Below are 21,177 nucleotides of genomic sequence, written 5' to 3'. Positions count from 1 at the left end.
ATGCCGGTTCCCAGCGCCTCGCTGCCGGCTCGCCGGCGGGAGCCGCCCCCGCAGCACGACCCGGCGGGGCTCGGTGCTCTCCCGCAGTCCCTCCGCCCTGCAGCGCTGCGGGGAACACGCCGGGGTTCCGGGCAGCCTTTTAATCCTGGAGTGCATTTTTTCAAGACGTTTTGTTGATTTTAACAGTTGACGAGGATTCCCCGCTGTCGGTACGCTTTGAGACCCGCAGTTACAATGACATGCCGATCGTTAGGCACGAACACGGCAGATGAAGGGTTAATATGGGAAGGCAGGGTGACATCTCTTTCATACACCGCAGCTCACAGGCTAACTGATATTTTACTGCTTTTCAGAAAGAACATTTTGTGCACTGTGATGATTCTCGTTCATTGTGCACACTGGAAAATAAGAGGTATTTTATTCCAGAAGGTGGAGGCCGAAGGAGCTGCTGATGTTGTTATTTACATCCTGACATCGCCATACAATTGAGAGCTTTTGCCCAGTTTAATGAAAAACCATCCAAACAGTGAGATGTCCCTAGCTGGTAATGTTATATGTTAAACAACCTGATAGGTTTCACTACATCAAAGCCTGCACTCTCTCATCAGGGAACTCTCTGGAGAAACTCTTTTATCTTCAGGTGTAGCAGAGGCCATAACAGTGATTATTTCTCCCTGCAGTTCTGAGGATAGCTCTAGGCAAGTAAGGCCATATTTCAGGTACACTGCATTGCCTTGCTGTCTTGCTAAAGCTGCATCTTGGGAATATCAGCTCTGGCCTGAGAGCTGTGTCATCTTGTCATCCTGGATGCCTTCTGCCCTCCTCTGCCATGGGACATGATGGATCAGGCGTGCTTCACAGCAAACGCCGAGGAAAGCTCTCCCCTTCTCAGTGCTGTCTGTGCTAGGGCTTTGTTCTTGCGCTCTGAGCATTCTTGAAGAGCCAAATAAAGTGGGGGGACCATTGTTTAGAAAGACTGACTTGTTGGAAAGATAACAAGCAATGTATTTGTAAACTGTGATGACAGATCTGATGATTGTCCTAGCCAGAGAGGGAGCATATCTTAGCTTAGCATAAACTGAAATCATGGGCTAAAGTCAAACAGCAAAAATTAGGAATGCTCTCTGTACAGAAATACATTGTTTTTATAATTTATCCTAAGAGATGTCTTAAAATCCTTTTAAAATGTTGGTTGTGTCTCTAAAAGGAAGAAAGAAAGAAGGTGACTTTTGTCGTTACTGTCCATAGTGCTACTTGGCCTGTGGAGTCAAAAATTATCCTTTTTTAAAGGCCCACACTGGTTAGCAACCTCAGAGCTAATCTGCCTGATGAATTTGGAGTTTTTCATCTAACTCTGGTAACTTCCTTTTTTAAAATGAAATCTCATTGTATTTATTCAGGCATTCTAAAATGTATGTTTCTGGTAGTTTGTCTATTTGGTTTTGGTTTTTTAAGTGGGCTTTTGTTTTGGTTTGATTTGATTTTTTTTTTCTTGCTACTCTTTCCCAGTTACCATCATCTTCCTATTTAATTAGTTCACTGTTAAAAGATGCCAAATTATCCCAGCTACTGCCCTTTTCTTTAATATTACTGCTACTTTCATAACCCTACAACCTCCAACAATTTTCAAAACACATGAAAGTCCTCAGATCCACACAAATATGAATTAATATTTCAAGTACATTTTTTTTAGGCACTGTATCAAATGCTTTAATAAGGTCCAGATACATCAGCTGCATTTCTGGTTCAGACTGCTTCGTCCCTGCCTTTTGTGCTCTGAGTTTTCTTATCTGAGGTATATCTGCCTTGAGGTCAACTGAAACTCCATCTAATAAGTATATGAAAGTCAGCACTGGAAAAGCTTCCTGTAATTCAGGCATGGAAACTACACAGAATAGATGGGGAAGTTGAGCATAACTGAAAAAATAATAATCATTAAAAACAGCTAAATGGAAAATTAGGATTAAATTTACTCTTTTCTTTGCTAAAACTAAGAATGAGGAAAACTGGTGAGTAGTCACAGAAACATCCTAGTTCACAATTACCCCTGTGAGCACAGTGCTGGGTAACTCAGTCTCACACAAGCGAGGTTATCCCGCGCTGTGCAGTCCCTAGAGAACATTATTTAGCACAACAGGTAAAGTGCATGGGCCTCTGGTCAGATGCTGCTTTTCTTTGTTCTGGACCAGCACAACTCCTCTTCACCTCTTTGTGTCTCTAGTGGCCCTTGCAGGTTCTGTCCTTACCCTTCTGCTGGCACAGGAGCTCGTGTGGTGACACGGCCAGTCAGTTCTTGGAGACAATCCAGCTCAACACTTTTTACTGAGTTTTTCTGCTGAAACAGCTCAGGGAAGCAGGTTGTTGCCTGGGTGCATGAGGTCTGCAGCCAGTGGGAGGAAAAATGCCAGAGGCTGTGTGGTCAGGAGAGGAAATGAGGTGGGACCACAGCGTGGCTGATTTACGTACATTTACCTTGCCATGGAACAAAGCCATGAGTGATTTCAGCCCTTCTGCCATAGTCCAGCATCCTGTCATGTGTGTGTTACAGCTGTGTCATGGGTACAGTCCAGAGCCAGCCTTGGCAGCCCTGGCAGCCTTGTCCTTGTCTCTGCAGGACAGTGTCCCCCTGTGGCTCTCTGGAGGCTCTGGGACCACCAGGCAGGGCGTTTGTGCCTGCTCCCTGTGACACAGTGCTGCCTCGGTCACTTGGACAGGGAGGCTGCCCAGCCTGGAATTAAAGGTGGCTTCTTACCTGGATCCTTCTGGTGATTTGACCCTGTGGTTCTTCACAAGCAGAGGACCATGAGTACTGGAAAATACCTCTATGTTGAATTTAAAGACTTCCTCGGCAGGGAATTGAAGAGATGAAATATTTTTTTCAGATTTTTGGAAAAGTTACCATATTTACAGAGATCCAGATGTATTATCTCTTTTAGTCAGTTTAATGACAATGAATTGTTATTTTTTTGGATTGTCAGGTTGTAGGGACTGTTCTTTAGTGGGAAACATGTATTAGTTATTGTAAGAAACCCTCAGAGTGTAGCTGAGCTGATTCTGAGGGCTGACTTTTGTCTGAAACACTACAGAAGACTTTGGATGTTATTCAGCAGAAGTTGTGTCAGAAATTCTGAGCAAAAGTGGCAAACAACCCTTAAAAAACACACATTTTTCCACTTAAACTGCAGCTGGTAAGAATTGATTTTTAGTGCGGTAAATATTGGGCCTGATTTATCCTGTGCAGTGTGCCAGTTTCATGCTGGTGCAGGACGTGGTCTAAGAAGAGTTGTAACATTATAAATTAGCTCATCAATGAGTCAAGCTCAAAACCTCATAGAAGAAACCTCCTGTTTTTCATAAGGGACATATTGACATACACCCCTGCAGCAATAATGTCATGTTAAGCTAGTTTAATTCCCCAGAAAGTCTGTATTTTTCCCTTTTGATGGGTGGCAAAAGATATGTGTTACTTTTGTGCCCCATCATTGCATAATAGGATGCTGCATCATCATCTGCTTTCTTCACATTGACATTTTATTTCATATAAAGTATTTCTGAATAATTTATAATTAAAGTGCTTTTTTACCTTTTCTGTACTGGAACTTCTGTAAAAGCTATTGCATGCTGGTCTATTGCATTCAGTATTGAAAGGAACATTCATTTTCACTAGTATTTGCAGGCCATTTCAGGGAGCTGAAAAAGAGAAAATGGATTACAATTATGAGCAATTCTATGTCAGTCACAGCCATATAAAAATATGTTAATCTCTTAATGTATGTAATAGGAAAGATGCAGAAGTGTATGCAATGTTTGACAACTCTGTCTCCTCAGAAAAACTTTTATTTTGTTGTATCTGCTAAATACTGTCCTATTTCAATTGGCTCAGGAAATGAGAAATGTCTGAAGGTGAGTGCTGACCACTCACCTCTTTTCTCCTGGGTTAAGCTCTAAGCTTCTCCTCCTCACAGTGTTGACCTGCAGCCCCAAGCACAGACACACTCTCGCTGGTGTCAGTCTGATGCCAAATTTTGCAACAGGTTTATTGGCAATAAAAGGATGAGGGCTTAAACCTGGGGGTGATCCATAATTTCTGATGGGAATGATTTCTTGTTGTTCCCATCCATGTCTTTTCCAAAATGTGTTTTCAGCACATCCCAAACAGGTAACTGCATTTCAAGCTTTTGTTAAGAAAAGATGAGGAACCATTTGGAACTGTGAGGCTGTGTCCAGCAGGTGCATCTCCTTCTCCAGCAGCTAAGCTTGGACAGCACAAAGAGATCCCCACAGACGTGCTGTCCATAGGAAACCCAGATCAGAAACGTTTGGGCTGGCTCTGCACTGTGGGCAGAGGTGGCTCTGGGGTTCCCTGGGCACACCTGGGTTTGCTCCAGCCCATGGGAATATTGGGCTGGATCATCTGGGCTCCAGAGCTGTGCACCCCTTGGTCCCTTGGCTGCAGGGCAGTGACACACACCAAAGGAGTCCCCATCTCTTGGGGTGTGGCACGTTATTGATGGCTCCTTGGAGCAGCAACTGTGTTAGGGCAGATCTGCCCTGGGTCTTTGCAGGGATTTTATTAATCTTTTAGAAAACATTATTTAAATTGGTGCAGTCTTCCAGGTTGGCTGCAGCTTTTGAAACAAATGTATTTGTATAAAATTTACCTTCTTCTAAGCTAGTGGCACTTCTTCAAACCATGAATCAGGAATCCAGGAATTTTATTCTTGGATTTAACTGCTGTTGTTTTTGTTTTGTTGGGTTTTTTTTATTTTTTTCAAAAAGAAACAAGCTAAAAAAGAGAAAAAGAGGGAAAGCCTCAGAGAAGTCTTTTGTTTTAGCCAGCACTGTGTTTTCTGCACTTCAGAGTAATAGTGAAAATTTAATCCAACACTGGGTGCTGAATTAGGTGTCACTGTGGGGCTGGCAGAGCCTGTTTGGAGCAGCAGCCTCTGCAAGGAGAGGGATTTCAGCAGAGCAGGGCATTTTTAGATGTGGAACTGCTGTGTCTCAGTGGCACCTGGGGGCTCAAAATTATGGTTCTGTTTGCCACAGTAAAGCAGCTGGGTAGGAAAATGTATAAAAACAAGATTAATAATTATTATTAATTGTGATTAGGGTTATTAGTGAATGCCAGCATGGCTATTAGCTCTTGGGCAGTTACTTTTTGCTACCCAAATTGTCCTTGCATAGCAATTACACAGTCTATGGAATCACTTTGACAGATTACTTGGTCCTCTGGGAACTCTGTTTAGAAGACACAGTGCACATTCCAGTTACTGATTTTATTTCAGGATACCATTGGTAACCTTGAGTTAAAATAGGGATGGTTATCTCTGAAGTGAAATCCTGAGCCAGTGAAGCTGGTTAAGAATTTTTGTCATCAGCTTCAAAGTGGCCAAGTTTTTGTCCTTGATAATGACAGGGACATTTTTTTAAGACAGCTTGGAAACAACTACTATTGCTCAGACCACAATATTATGTATATGTGCTTCAATCAATTCAGAATGAGAAACAGATGAAGAACTTGGGATTTTTTTGCATTCATGCTATTGCATATATGCAAATATTAAAATTATAATTTGTTTGTTTGTTTTGAGCTGAACACATGGAAGTTGGTTTGTTGGGGTGTTTTGTGGTTCTTAAATAAACTTTAACATCTCACAAGAAATAGCAAATTTAAACATTGCTTAACATGAGCCTAAAATCTACCTGGGTCTTTGCAACCCTGGAGAAGCCCAGCCTCTGCTTTTAGAAGAGGTACTAGTCAGAAAAACAAAAACCAAGTGTTAGAGGTGAATTGGGAACAATTCTAGATTCCAAAAGAAAGCATAGTTTTGTTGCTCCCTCAACCACATGCTGAGCACTGTGTGCACTTGGGTGCCTTCCCTGTAGGAAGGAAATGTTCAGGCAAGAGCAGGAAGGAGCAGGGACTGGGAAGATCTTGCGTGTGAAGGAAACTTGAGAGAGCAGGAGTGCACAGCCCCTGGAGGAGGTGGCTTGGAGGGGATGCAGGAGCAGGCCAGTGGGCTCTGCTGAACAAGCCAAGTGGCTCAGACACCGTGCAGAGATCTCCACAGGGGGATGGAGACTGCCAGGGGCGCTGCCAGCTTCTGAGCTGGCCCTGCCAGGGGTGACCGTAACTCTAGAAGGAGAGGCATATCTGATTTGTCACTTGGCATGCTCCTGCTGTATTGTCCCTGCTGCTGGCCCACTCCTTCTCAGAGTCTTGGTGAGGAAGTTGAGAAGCTTGATTCTAAAGGGTTGATTTGATATTAAATATTTTGTAACGAAACCAGCTAACAACGGGGATGTCTTTCTGATGGGGGTGAGAAGTCAGGATGTAACTTTTGGAGAGAAAACTCCTCAATTAGCTAAAAATGCCATCCTAGCTGAGTCAAGAAAGAGATTCCTTCATCCCAATTTAAAACCTAAATTGCATTAATTGAAGAGTGTATGGTTTCTGAGTTTTATGAGTAAGAATAACTGAAAATTGATTAAATTGACATTTCTTATTCACAGTTGTTTTCCCTACAAAAATGTGGACTAAATTTGTAAACCCAATAGTAGTAAATTCCAGTTTGGAAGATTTCCACTGGATTCATTGCAGTTATTGTAGTTGCACCTTCCTTAGCCAGTACAGAATCAGGCCCTTCATGTACAAGTTTTCTGCTTTTAGACCTGAGGTAATATAATCAGGATCCAGGCTGAGGTTCCATTCCAGATCAAGTCCTTCATATGCAGATTATAAAATCAGTAAAAAACAAGCTTAGTTTGGCAGGGACTTCAAAAGAGACCTTTGGATGATTTTATCAACAATAGAAGAGGCAATTCATTCTCCATGCTAGAAACCAACATATATCTCATTTTAGGAGATGTGATCTATACTGACTGGGGATTTTGTGCAGAGAGAAAAATACCATATTCGAGAGAATTTTTCTTAGGACAACCTCAAGTCTATGTAAACACTTCTGCCTTCAAAAACCTTAACCCCTAATCTCAGAGAAACATTTTTACCCAACATATTTAGATCCATATTTTTGGTTTATTTATTTATGTTGTCCTGTCTTTTTGATTGCCTAAGGCTTCAGTTAAGATTTTAGAAGTTTATTCCAAGTTTCTGTATTAATTCTGCAGGAAGCTTGAACATTGATTTCAGAGTTGTGGTTTGGAGTTGTAGATACTAATGCAAGAAAGCTCCCAAGGAATGCAGATTCTCTCAACTCTTGCACTGCAAGGGACCTCATAACCACTAAGGAAGGGAGTTAAAACCTGATTTTCTCTTCAGCCATTGCCAGGAAAGCTGCCAGCCAGATGGATGATCCATGATGGATGGTCAACAATCATAGTTAAAGGTTCTGTGTGCTGCCATTGCTTTTCAAAACTGCATATTCCCCAAAAGAGCACAAATAAATAGAGAGATAATGGGGTGGGCATGGATGTCTTCTCTACAACAGTTACTTCTCAAGTCTTGTTGGCTTGCCCAGTGTGTGTGCAAGAGCCATGGCAAATGCTGCCCTGACATCCCCCCTCCCAGGCAGAGAGTGCAGCAGCTTCTCTCAGGTGTGGTTGAACACCTCTCAGATGACATCTGACATTCAAAAGATTGATGCAGAGGAAATATTTTACTAAGATAGTTAAAAAGAATATTAAAATAACCCTCCATGCAGTTGATAGAGTTTGCATTAAAGGGAGATAAAAAAGCGTGGCCATATTCATCTCCTAAAAAAAAAAAGTTCAAACTCCCTCCCCCCGCAGCCAGCCATTTGGTGATATTTAAATACATTTCAACAGCAAAATGTTTGGTCTGGAATGAGGTATAGTAGAAAATCTCTCCTACTATAAGTTATTAGAGGTGAAGGATCATTTCTGATTCTGTTCTGAAGAGGGATGAGGGAGCTGCCCAGGCAAGGCCCTGCTCTATCTGCCTGCCCCCAGTTCAGAGATGTCTCCACAAGGAGGTCTCTAGATGGAGCTCAGCCCTGTATTTCTGTCTTCCATATGGGCCCCTTTTCCTTTTTTCCTTCCGCTGCTCCAAAGATGGTCACAGCTTTAAGGGTTTGCAAACTGCTTCAGAAAGGAAGGGCAGGACAGGCTCAGGCTCTGTAAACACACTGGTCACACCTGAAAAAAGCAGTCAGCTTCATTTATCCACATGTAAGAACAGCAGGGCCCCTGCTTCATCAGCAGCTGGCTAGTAGTTCCTAGAATCAGGGCTAATTCACAGGTTATTAAATGTTTTTCCCACTGCCCTGTACACTTAATTTCACAGCTTCCACTATCTGAAGTGGATAACTTGTATTATTTTTAATGAATCAAGGTAAATGCTCTTAGGCCTCTTAATGGATGTTTCTATCTACTATACCTTAAAAAATGTACATATGCATCCTTCTTGGTTTGCTGCCAGTCAATCAATGTCACAGCATTGACATATGGATGTGGGATTTTTTTGCTGTCTTTAAAATAGGATCAATGACATTAAGGCTTGTCATGTAAATAGTAGAAATAAAGCAGAAAAACCCAAGAGCTATTTATGTTTTTTAGGATGACATCTGTAATGTGGGTGGCATAGAATGAAAAGTAGAAAATTTCAAAGCTGTTCATAGTTGAATGAATTGACTGAGCATATACTTCTTAGTAGTTTAAAAGGCATTAGTTATGCAAGGTTCATGCATGCAAACAAAATAAATGTATGAACTAAAGATAAACCTATGAACTGGCTGCACAAATCTCAAACCACTTATTTGCTCATTTTCCACTCCCACCCTTTTTTTTCTGGACTGTTCACTCCTGAACAGACTTTGCTGAAACCCATAAATTGCCTGAAAAAACATATTTTAGGAGGTCAGCAGCTCCCAGAAAAAGCCTCTGCTGCCCTTCACAGGATGCTTTTTGTTGGCTGAATCTCTGCAGGGACCAAAGAACCCTGATGGCCCGGCTGACCTGCCCTGGCAGTGCCCAGCTCCATACTGCAAATAGATTTTAGTCAAAAGCAAAATGTCTCTTGCATTCCAAACAGGTGTCTGACAGCAGTGACTCATGCTGCCATAAGGCAGGGATAAACCCTTGGAAGACATAAAGCTGCAGCTTTAGGGGTGATGGCAGGAAGTTTGATGCGTGTGAGGTGCCACAAAGAGAAGCTATCAAGGGGCAGGGCAGAGAGGTGCCTGGCTCCCAGATCCATCCTCTGCTCTGAACAGGAGGAGGAACCATGGAGAACCTGCTGCCTACAGAGGGCATTTGGAAGTGCTCTCTGGCATGGCAAGATAAACCACTGCTCCCCAGCACTGGTGAGTATCAACTGTGCCCCAGAAGAGGTGCAGGATTGAACTCAGCAGCTCCTTTCCCTGGCTTTTGTTCAGGTGTGTACGTGCTGGCTGTGAGCTGCCCATTAGCAGCTGGCTGCTCCAAGGCAGCACACGGTGCTCAGGCTTCCTGCTGCGCATGTGGGCTCAGACCAAAACTGGCTTTTCCAGAATAATGGCTTTCTTGAAGGAAAAGGCAGTTGTTAAAAGTAGGGTATTGCCCTGTATTTGATAATAATTACTTGAGAACTGCAATCTTGTCTCCATTTTTACGCTTGCTGAATGAGGATTCATTGAAGAGCCCATACCAGGAGATGTCTCAGAATAAAGCAAGCAAAGGGAAAGGGTGTTTGCCCAGCTGTGCCCCTCCAGCAGCGCTCGTGTCTCTTCAGCTAAGCTGTACTGCCAGCCTGACCATTGCCAGGGGAGCTGCTTGTAAGGATCTGGAGCTGGTCACCCTTAGCAAAGACCCTCCCAGGCCCTTTTACAACAATGATTTACAGAACCTGCTGAATTCCCTTGTCTTTGTGCCATCCCTTCAGTGCAGGCACCGAGTGCTGTAAGCAGAGATCACCAGACAGCAGCATGGGAGCTGCTGCAAAAAAAACCACTAAAAACCATTTCAACAGTTTCAACTACATTGAGGCCACACTCAGCCCAGAGAAAGAGAAGTTTTTACCACTTTAAGCCTAGACTATTGTTGATAAAATCAGATTTTTTTTTTCCAGAGAGCTGGTATATGGTATTTTAAATAAGATAATCAGATAGGTCAATTCTTATGATAGTTAAGTTTTTAAAAATTCTTAGGGGTTAAGTTCAACATTTCACTACAACATTATTAATTCTTCTGCTGTTGTCTCCTAGAACACTGCAATAGCAAAGGTAGCCCACAAATAACCAGAAACATTGTGAACACCTCTAGGAATTTCACAGTAGATATATGTGCAATTGAAGTGTCCAAGCGATATGGTGCAGAATAATTATTTAAATAACATGCTAATCTTCTCTGGAAATTAGCAATACCATTTCAAGCAATGCAAATCATAAGCAATTACATGGAATTATCTGGTTACTTACACTGCAAACAGAAAAGTTAATTATTTCTACCCAAGACAGCAGCCACAGCTTCAGCACATTCCCTTTCTTGCAGTTTTTGGAGCTGCTTTCATTCTTCCCAAGTTCTAAACTTTGCTTTGCTTTTGTACTTACATTCTCTAAAACTAAAAATACAATCACATATATATATAAAATAAGGATATTTTAATAAAATTATATGAGAATTATTAACAAATGGGTCTACAGTTCATTTTCCTCCATGTCTAAATTTGTAGGACTTGGTGAACAGTTTGGAGCCCAAAGGACTGATGTATTTAACACACACTGTGTGCTGCAGCTTTACATTTTCCAACCATCTGTGCAATGACAATTGCTGTGTGTTCAGTGCATTGAAGGCTGCAGAGCTATCACAGGTTCCAATCTTTCTGTATCACTCAGCTAAACAAATGAAGATATTGGCATAGAAAACATTTTCTCTTAGTCAGAAAAGGCCTACAAAATGGGACTTGAGACCCATCACAGCTGTGCAGACTCCTGTTGAGATTCTTTCTTTATGACCTTTCCTGCAATTTTTTTTTTTTCTCAAAAAAACATTTCTTCAAACTGAATTTTATTTGACCTTTGATAGGCTAAATCAAAAGCAAAAACTCAAGCGCTGTGGAAACCATAATCTCTCATGCGTTGGTTTCCAAGGGCACTTTCTACAGGTTTTTTTCCTCTCTTCACCATATTTCAAACTCTTCAGTTCTTCCAGCTAATCTGAGAAAGCTCCACTTTGTTGCCTGCAAGGTTAGTGGGTGGTTGGGTCTGACATTCAGTACTGAAAGTCTCAGATCCAAAATTATGTGTTCAGTAGCTTGTCAACTAAATATAATGAAAAAGCAAAAGTCTTATAAAAAGAGTACTTGTAACTTGTAGTATTAAAGCATACACATTTTAATGGTTTCCTTCTCAGTATAAAGAGTAAAAAAATGCAAATTGCCAGAAAATGGTGAAGGAAGATGAAATTAGGAGTTGGGCTCTAAGTATGTTGAGAAAATGACTGAGGAAATGAAAACACGTGGGATGAAGCTGAGGAGGAAATTTGTTCAAACCCGTTTAAATACAACACTGTGGTACCTGATGAGTTGGTGGGATCCCTGCCTTCACTTCATGGCCAAAGGATCTCTGTAGGATTTCTGAGTGCCGCCCCTCCCTCTGGCACAGCCCACAGCTCACTGCCAAGTTCAGTGGTCCCAGGCCACAGAGTGCTGCTGTTTGTAGCTCTGCCCTGCCAAATCCCCAGCACCCCTCCAGGTACCAGAGGCACTGCCAAGCCTCTCCCTGGTACCAGACACATCTCATCATGCACCGGCTCTCCACCTACTGCAGCAGCTTCAGCAGGGGCTTCAGCTTGCTCATGTTCCTGTCACTTCAGTGCTTTTTGTTTGGAAAACCACAGTTCTGACAGTAGTGTTTGTAACTCATAAGCCACAGCCTCCTCAGAGGAGCTCAGCAGAAATAACTCTCAGTGTGATCTTCCACAGTGAAATGTGGCTGCTGTCTGTAGAGTGACAGTGAAACCTGTGCTCCTATTTTGCTCCTCCAGACCCACTCCCTCAGCTTGAGGGAAAACAAGGCTTATCTGGCTGTCAGGATTGCAAACTCAGGCTGGCATCTGAGAACTGAGCTGTGCTCTGCTAGCATCATCATCCACCCCCAGCCCTGGAATTTGTACTTCACTCTTAACTTTGTTGATGCTGAAGGCAAAATTATCCACCATCATGACAATGACACCCGTTGTTGTTAAGGAAATGCCTTCAGCACAAGGCACTATTCTCAGCTTTCTCAAAAGTTATCTTTTTGTATTCTCATCTTTCATGCTTTTCCTCAGCCCAGGGGTGATTTTCTTCCCTTGTGAAAATGTAGCTAAATACTAACCAGCTATTAGTGAGATATTTTGGCTCTGGATGAGGCAGTTTCACTAGATAAAGCTCTAAAAGTTTTTGGTGGTTTTTTTTTTTTTTTTTTTTTTTTTTTTTTTTTTTTTTTTTTGATACTGAACAGTTTATAAATTACTTCTTTTAAACACTCTGAGAATCCTACTCATCTAGTCTTTTGCAGTGCCACTGATGCCACTGGCATATTAAAATTAACAATAAGTAGAAATTTCCCCCTTATTTTTTCTCTCTATTAAGTTTAGAGTGAGTTTGATTTATAAAACCTGAATTCTCATCAGCTGGATGATGACATCCTCACTGAGACCCATTCCCACTAACCTACATATGCACCTGAAGAGAAATTAGGGAGAAGCTGGCTGTGAATGCTGAGTTCTATTTTAATACCTGGGAATTATTATAATGACATAGCTATGTAGGCAGATCAGATAAATATTGACTTGTTGTTGACAAAGAGATGTTTTAAAATACCCACCAGGTGCTGGCCCCAGCCATGCACTTTCATTCCTGCTTTCCTGCTTTCCACTGTGTCCCTGAATGAGATCCTATCCCACTGGCATCAGTGGCAAGGCTCCCAGCTGCACCAGTAGGGCTGTAATTTTACTCTTCAAATTAACATGTTACAAATTTTTGTGCATTTTTCACATATCCAAGAAACAGGAAAAAGAAGACAAATATTGCCAAGGTACTTATGAGCACACCTAGTAAACGTTACAGCTATTAAAAAACAAACCCAGATGTAAACAATAAATAATTCCCCCAAGTAAAAGAGTACAAACACATAACCTGCACAGGCTGCCTCCCTCCTCAGTCCCTCTGAGCTGGTTCTGCTGAGAGGGGAGCCCTGTCATCATGGCCAGGGCTGAGTGTGTGCACACACCAGCAGTGAGGAAAGCATGACGGCTGGGCAAACCTCTACTGATAGAAGATTGCGTTTGGAGAAGATAAAAGTAAATGAATCACACCAAAAATCAGATGAGATCTATGGAGTCTGCCCTGGATTGTGGATGGGGTGATGAAGAGATCCTGGGGATCCTCACAGAGGCCGTGTGGCCCATGGCCGTGGGCTGGGCTGGCCCCAGCCCAGGCTGGGTGATGAGATGACTCTGCCATCCCGAGAGCAGTGGCACTCATGGGGCCTGGGTGAGCATCTCCTACAGGCAGCCCAGCCTGTGGCACAGGGGAACGTGGCTTTGGTTTCCGAGTGCTCTGGAAAAAAAGCCTTGATGCAATCTTGTATAATTTGGGGTATTTGAGAATGAAAAAAAAGCAACAAACTTTAAACGATTGCATGTTGACCAAATGATGATTGTGAAGTCCTTGCATAAAATATAATTCTGGGAATAGAAATGGGCTAAAAAGAAAAAAAAATAAAAAAGCGTTGATGGAACTAAGATGCTAAATGTTTCAAAAATATGAATCAGCAGGGATCGCCTGTGGCAAGGTTTGCAGCCCCAGAACTTAAGGGGCATCTTCCAAGGGATTTGTATTTTTCTGTAGGAAGCTCCATAGCTGTATTTAAGGAAGAAAATATTTAGAAATGTATCTTTATAGGTGTATGTGTGCATGTGACGTATACAATGTAGGTGTGCAGATATTTGTGAAAAGAAATAAAAGCTGATTCCAAAACCAGACAAAATGAAAACAGGGACAACTTAGGGTGTATTTTACACCATGAGATGAATTGACAGAAGATGAGCCCATGTAGCATGGCACCCACACCTAAGTGTTTTTCCCGAAGACCTTGGTGCGATTTAGGGCGTTCTATCTCCACGTTAAGAAGACAGCAGGAAGAACACCATGGCAGGAAAAACACTGAGAAAAGGAACACGCTGACTGCCCTGGCCTCGTCGGGGGAACCGCGGGGTTGGGAGCCGGTGAGGGGAAGCGCAGGGCCCGGCCGGCAAGGGGCGCTCCCGGCAGGGCAGGGCACCTGTGCGGGAGGGGCGGGACATCGCACCTGTGCGGGCGGGGCGGGGCGGGGCGGGGCCGCGCTGCGCGGAGCTGGCGGCAGCATGGCCCGCCTGCTGGGCACCCTGCGCAGCTCCCAGCCCGTGGCGCGCTTCCAGCGCTCCTGCGGGCTCTTCCCCGCCGGCGAGGAGGGCGGCGGCAGCGGCGACCCCGCGGAGGGGCCCCGGGAGCGCGGCGCCTGCAATGGAGAGGGCGCGCCGGGCTGCCCGGCCGGCTCCGGCCGCGCTGTCCCCGGCGGGGTGCGGAGCGGAGTGCGGAGCGGAGTGCGGAGCGGAGTGCGGAGCGGCCGCGGCCCGCAGGTGAGTGCGGGGGGGCCCCGGCCGTGACTCAGCAGAGCCGCCCCCGGCACTGTGCGCGCAGGGACGCCCCGGGAGGGTCCCCCCGCATCCCCCCGCATCCCGCCGCATCCCGCCGCCTGCGGAATGGGCGGAGGGAAGAAGGGTTGGGGCTGCGAGCGGAGAGCGCTGTGCGCTGCCGCAGACCGGCTGCATCCCGGCCCCGCTGGGAAGGCGTCTTTGGGCTCTCAGCGCTTCCCCATCGCTGACGCCCCCGGGATGGGGCGGCCGGTGCGAGCGGGAGCTGCCTGCAGAAGGGTCTGGGGGGCACCGCAGCGTCGGCCCGGGATGCGCTGGGAAGGAGCAGCTCTGTTGCTCGCGGCTGTCTCCGTGCGGGCGCACCCGCCGCGGTGCTGAGCTGTGCCCGCAGCCGGGCCCGCCGCTGCCGCTCCGAGCGGCTCGGCGATGCTGCCTGCAGGTGCCCATGGAGACAGGCAGCGCTTCCCGCTGGCCAGGCAGGTCGCGGCGTTTCCCGGCACAGTCTAATTCCCTGTGTATCAGAAGGGAACAGGGAAGGGTATGATGCAACCCATGTGTACAGGTCGGACGACGTGCTTTTTCTCTTACTGTAATGGCTTGAATTCATTAGCAGATCGCTTTGTGGTGCCTTTTGGAAAGCAGGTGTGATAATGGGCTTTCAAATTCTACCTGCAACATAAACATGGACCAGCCATGAATGTCACAACTCTACCACTCCTTTCCTTCTATGCTATTTTACTCTTCCCTGCTCCACATCCAGTGCACAGAATCCCATTTTAAGCATCTACACTTCTTCCTTAGCTGCTGCTTGACTCTTTCTCGATTAGATGTAGTTTAGTCTGTTCACTTCCGAACTACAGTAAGCTCTATTTTGGGTAAACTATGCAGATAATTCACTAAAAGATTTATTGTCACTGCTTCTTTTGAACAGTGACATAGTTCATGTAGCTGTGTTGATACTAAAATCCTGCGCAAGTTAATGCTCCATGAATGCAGCTGTTCACATTGAGCAATTGTTTTGGGTTTCATGAAGCAAGGCACAATTACCTTGATGTGAAGGGTGAATGTGTTCTGGGTGAGACTTCGTGAAACCTGGAGATAGAAGCAGAAGGGTTTGTTTCCACAGAATTATAACACTCACTTCTGAAACATGGAAGTTGGGTTCAAACACCCCCAATATGGAGATGGGAGTAATAGATTGAGCAGTTTTCAGTGAAGTGCTAGAATTATAAAGACAAGCTCTCTCTGTTCCTTTTTATCAAATGAAAATGAAAAGTCCGTTTTTACAAGGAACATCTTCTGCAACCTGATAAGAAATGTGAAAAGTTAATTTGGATCTCCCTTAGGCTAAGGCTCAGACCCCCTGCTTTGTTGCTAAATGACCTGGGGTTACCCTGGTGTATCTGCAAGTAAACAGGTTTAGGAATCTCATTTACATAGCAAATTCCTTGGCCATTAGTTCTCTATGGATAGTGGCATTTTCCTGCTACTAGCTGCAGGTGTTTGCAGAAAGGTGCCAAAGTGCTGCTCCTGCATCTTCCTCCTGGAGCCTTGTGTGGCTCTGTGGTCATCCATCCCTTCCTGAAACTTGGGAGTTTCAAAGTCCTCGTCATCAGGACAGTTGGTTTCTATAAGGAAGTAACTTCCACATTGCTTTGTCTTTACTGTCACAACTGTCCTAAAGATTCTTGGGTTCTCCTATGTGAGTTTTTGGACAACTACTAGGTTATACCTGTAAAACCAGAGCACTTTGCATGCAGTGAAGAAGATGTGAATGGCTTACTGGATGATGGGACTGCCACAGCTCCAAGTCTCCAGGACATCCTCCCTTCCTTCAGTGTTACTGTGTTACTCAGGCCCCCACATCTGTGGGCTGGATCCTGTGCCAGGGTGGCCCAGCTGGAGTCACTCTGGGCAGAGGCAGCTGAGGGCTGGTGGCAGTTTGGGAGGGGATGGACACACCTGGTAGGGAAGGTGCCATACTGCATGGAGAGGAGAGAGGATGTCTCAAAGGGGTAAAAAGACAGAACAGCCCTTCCTCTGGAAGGAGGAGGCTTTTAATTACTGCATACATTTGTGCCAGGAGTGCTGCTCGCGATTCATCATCATCTTTGTTTATGTGTAGCCTGAACATAAGGTTACACATAAGGCATGAAGTGTGTGTTTAAAAAAAAAAAGCCACAAGGCCTGATTACAGGGCCAGCAGCAGCATGAGTGGCTGTGTTTCTGAATCTTTGTAAATCAGTCCTGCCTGCCCCACAGGAGTTGCCATGAGATTAGACAAGGAGTGAAATGCTTAGATGTGATAGCTGTGGCTGTGTGCAATTCTTAAATATTGAATCAGTCACCTAGCCCATGTTCTTGATGTTTCTTGGTTACCAGATCATTTAGAATCACTTTTTAGTACCTCAAATGCAAACTCTGGTGTCTGTGGGTGATAGAGAATGGTGCCAGTCCAACACATTGACTGGGTTTACATCCTGGCTTGGACTAGATATTGAATCTATGGCCTTTTAGTGGAGAACCTGTCTGGGTTTATTACTACAGAAGACAAGAGAGCAACTTCTTGTAATTTCCTGTCTAGGGCTAATACTAGTTTCTTTTCTGTACTGCTTTCTAGTATTAGTTTGCTTCACAAGAAATTTATTTCTGGAACAGCTAAAAGGTATCTTTTCCTGACGCTTTGTAGGAAATTCTCAAGCTGTGCTCTTAAAAACACAAATATGCTACCTGAAGCTGGTGTTCTGTGAGTGGCCAAAGGCTACATATATTTAAAAAGTGGAGCTTTGCTTATCTCTAATCTCCTGGTGGACTTTTGCTCCTGAAACTGATAGCCTGAATGAGAGGGTACAAAAAAACCCAACAGCCTTCTATTCAAAGTTCTTTGTAGAGATTTGTTTGTCTTTCTCCACTCTTCCTCTCCCAGATGCTTTATCATCTCAAGATCTGTCTTCCTGCCTTTGAGAGAGTACAGTTCATGTTTACACTGTAGTTATTCCTTAACTGTCAGAACTGCTCTGAGCTGGCACAATGCTTATAAACTTCCTGATGCTGTTTAGTGATTGTATGGTTCTGGTCATGCTGCAGGTGAGGAGGATAATACCCAGGATAACAGCCAGGTGATGGTAACAGAAACAGAGAAGGTAGGTACAAACTGCACATCCATCTCAGATATCTTCAAAAATGTGGTCAATTACTTGCAAGATATAGATGAAAACACTGTTTTTGCTGTGATGGGATGGTTGGTAATTTGAAGCATGCTTGCTATGGAGCCTGAGTCAAGGTCTCTCTTCTGTGGTGGTCCCTTGCAATAGATTTTTGCATCAGCCTCAGAGTAGTGCTTTTTCTTTTAAAATGGTTTTGCAGGTTTACCTTGTGTCATGTAGTTTCTCTTTCCATGCAGCAGTAAGTGGGCAGTAGTTGAAGTAGGTTCAGCAGGAGAAGCAAACCCTTGTGAAAAAAGCCCACGAGCACTGCTAGGAGAACAGGCTCAAGTGCTAACACTTTGTGCCCCATGAGAATACAGCTGAACTTTTGGAAGCTCCTCAGTTTGGAGCTGCAGCTGGGGAAACATGAGATGCAGTTTCTGGTTTCAATGGGCTGAGCACAAGGCTCACATTCCCCAGCATCGCTCCGTGTTCAGATCTCCCCTTCCTGCTGTGGCTGCCGAGGGAGCTCGACCATCCTGCAGGTGTCCAGCTCTTGGTTTGAGGTTCTAGCAGCCAGTGAGGGACAGTGTTCATCTAGATGAATGAGATGGTTTCATTGGAGGGTTTTGGCCAGCCCTGAGTGCTGTCCTTTGGAAGATGACAGCAGAATCACATCCAAGATTCAGGCAGTGTGTGGCAACCCTGGGAGAATCTGTTAGCACTGAGCTTTCCTCTCCTCAGGGAGCAGCCTTGCATCCCCTCTGGAGAACAGGCTGCAAAGACAGGTGTGTGCTGTTTGTTACCATCTCCTCTTCAGGATCCTGCTGCACAATCACCTGAAGCTAGCAGAAGTTTGTGAAGCTTTGCTGATTTCAATAGATATGTGTGTGGTGCCTGCTGCTGAGAGAGTGGGTGCTGGCACAGGGGCACACGAGGGGCTGTGCTGGCAGCCCAGGTCCTTACACTGATGATGATGATGATGATGATGATGTGCTTCATGACTCAGTGCTTCCTGGCTTACAACCTGAGTCATCTTTTTGGAGGCCACTGGACCTCATAATGAGGAGCTGTCAGGATCCTAGGATTAATTCCAGTGCTTGGAGGTGAGCCACTCGCTGCTTTATAATTCTGCTGACTGACTTGGGCCATTACTTCAGATATCAACTAGAATAATAAAAGCTAATCTGCTGTTGTTTTTCTCTTTTGGGTCTCTGGAGAACAGGAGTAGATTTAACAAACAAGAAGCCAGAGAAAATGTGTTCTGGAAAATCCCTTTGGATAGCCAGTTTTTTCAATTTATCTCATTTTTATGCTCTGCAGGGAATGTGTATGGGTCATCTGGGCAGTGGAAGGTGACTAATGACTGCTATAGCAAGTAAATCTGAGGTCTAGAGGGTACAGGTAGTGTTGTCTAAACCATGAATTTTTTTATTTAAAATGTCTGTTCACTTCCCTGCTTTAAAGGGTTTCATATCAGTCCAGTTTGGTTAGCACCTCTAACTTACTTTCCCAAGATAAACTGCTATTGGTCTAGATGTAGAGGAGTATGAATGCTTTAATACGGACCTAAATTGAATTGCTGATTTATTTATTTTATTACTAAATTTTGGAATATTTATTACTAGATATAAAAATAAAAAATATGTTTAATCCTTCCCTTTGAAGACAGCTGGCAGTTGCAAACCCTTGTTAATAAGGTTCCCTGAGCCTGTGGGTTCTGGCACACAGGAAGTGGTCACTATCAGCCCAGGTCAGGTAATTTTTATCCCCTTGGCAGCTTGCTCCACTCGATGGAATTGTGACTGCTTCCTTAAGTCAACCAGTTTAGGAGGTGTAGTGCAATGTAGTTCCCATTGCCATTTGCCTTTGCCAAGTGAGAGTGCTGGGGTACTTTATTTCACAGGAGGAGTCGGTGTCAGGCACCTCAGTTGTGCCACAGGAGCAAAGCCTGGATGCTTGCAGTGGAAAGGGCCCAGAGGCATTAGCAGTGAGGAACCTGTTCCCTGACAAACGTACAGCCCACCCACCAGGATCTGTGGCAGGCAGCAAAGGGCAGAGCAAGCAAAAGACTGAAAGAAAGGTCCAGGGATGAGAAGGGAGTCCTTTTGGAAGGGCAGCTGACAGCCGTGTCACCTGCAGGTGTGAGGTGCCAGGGTGAGTTTTGAACTGGGACTGACTGAAGTACTAAAGCTTGCAAGCACCTGCCAAAAAGTGCCACCAGCGTGGTGCCAAGCTCTGGTGGCTGCAGGAGTGCCAAGGGTGCTGCAGGCACAGCGTGGCTCATTCAGGGGGTACGAGAGCCAGGCCTTGAAGCAGCACTTGGCAACATTGGGTTGGTCTCCTTGTGTGTTTCTCCATCAGAAAGAGAGCTGACATCAGCATGGCCTGCACTAAATGCAGCTAATAATGAGGCAGCAAGCGAATTAAGAACATTTTATCTGCAGCTCTCCTCCCAGGGGTGGGCTGGCTGCTGAGCTGTCCTCCCATGTGCCTCTCCACAGCCACAGCTGCAATTTGAACACATCCCTTCCTCCTTACAGGGCTCTGTGCCTTTTGGGAGCACAGGGACAAGGCACCGGTATACATGGCATGGTACTTAACCCAAAGCTCTACTCAGCACCACCTTGGGAAACTGCTCTTTGACTCAAACCCTGGAACTGTCTGCTGGCAAAAATGTCACTTCACCCTGTGCTGGTGCCTGATTGTAAGAGATTAAAACAAACAGTTTAGTTGTCTGAAAATGGTATGGTGTTACTCCGTTTGTTCCAGAAGCCTTGCTGCTCTGTGCCTCTCAGAACAGACCTCTGCCATGGAACTAATCTTTGAGAAAATTAGCTGACTGGATTCATGATGCTGCTGTGCAGAAAAAAAAGATTAATCTGTGGTGTCAAACTTCCAGGCTAAAGTTAATTTCTAAAATAAAATCTGAATGTGAGAAAAAGCTTTTTGCTCTGCAAAGAAATCTAACAGTGAAGTCCTGGTTCTCCATGGTCGTTGGACATTCCTGCAAGCTTCTCTTGGGCTGGATTATGTTAGGTTAAATTAAGCTTCTCTTGAGGATCTTCTCAGACCTGGTGTGCTGGGGCAAAAGTGAGTAACAGGCTTCCCATTCCTCCTCCTCAGTATCTCTGCAGAGCACCTTGGGTATCCAGCAGCCAAGCAGGCCCTAGTAATGCTCTGACTCATTTGGTTTTGGCAGGAAGTCAAAACTAACAGGAGGTGGTGCTTGAGGGAGATGGGTGGGTGTGTGGGCAGGGTGACCATCTAATGTTGTGCTGCTGGAAAACTGCTGTTTTGTGGCACATCCTTCTACCCAAAACCAGTTTTAGTAACACTGTACCTTTGGAAATATGAAGTACAGTAAGTTTCAGAGGAATCTGATATCCGTTTTGAAGCTGGAATCCCCAACTTTCTGAGCTGCCTAAAATTTGCTTCCTCTTAACTTGCCTTT

General features: G+C 44.7%; 1 protein-coding gene across 2 annotated transcripts in view; it reads left to right on the top strand.

The window, feature by feature from the left end:
* The first annotated feature begins 14,307 nt into the window (after positions 1-14,307).
* SGPP2 (sphingosine-1-phosphate phosphatase 2) overlaps positions 14,308-21,177 on the top strand; it is a 31,551-nt gene continuing 24,681 nt past the window's right edge. Inside the window, exon 1 of one of the 2 annotated variants that reach the window (XM_041414467.1) lies at positions 14,308-14,490. In XM_041414467.1, coding sequence (XP_041270401.1) covers positions 14,308-14,490 — 183 coding nt within the window. Of the gene's footprint in view, positions 14,563-21,177 lie in introns of both variants that reach the window. The other variant, XM_041414466.1, reaches the window with a different exon arrangement.

This window comes from Onychostruthus taczanowskii, unplaced genomic scaffold (genome assembly GCF_017590055.1).
Source record: "Onychostruthus taczanowskii isolate IOZ18803 unplaced genomic scaffold, ASM1759005v1 scaffold45, whole genome shotgun sequence".
NCBI classification, from domain to species: domain Eukaryota; kingdom Metazoa; phylum Chordata; class Aves; order Passeriformes; family Passeridae; genus Onychostruthus; species Onychostruthus taczanowskii.
The sequence above is the reverse complement of the archived record's forward strand: the minus strand, read 5'-3'. Positions and strand labels throughout refer to the sequence as shown.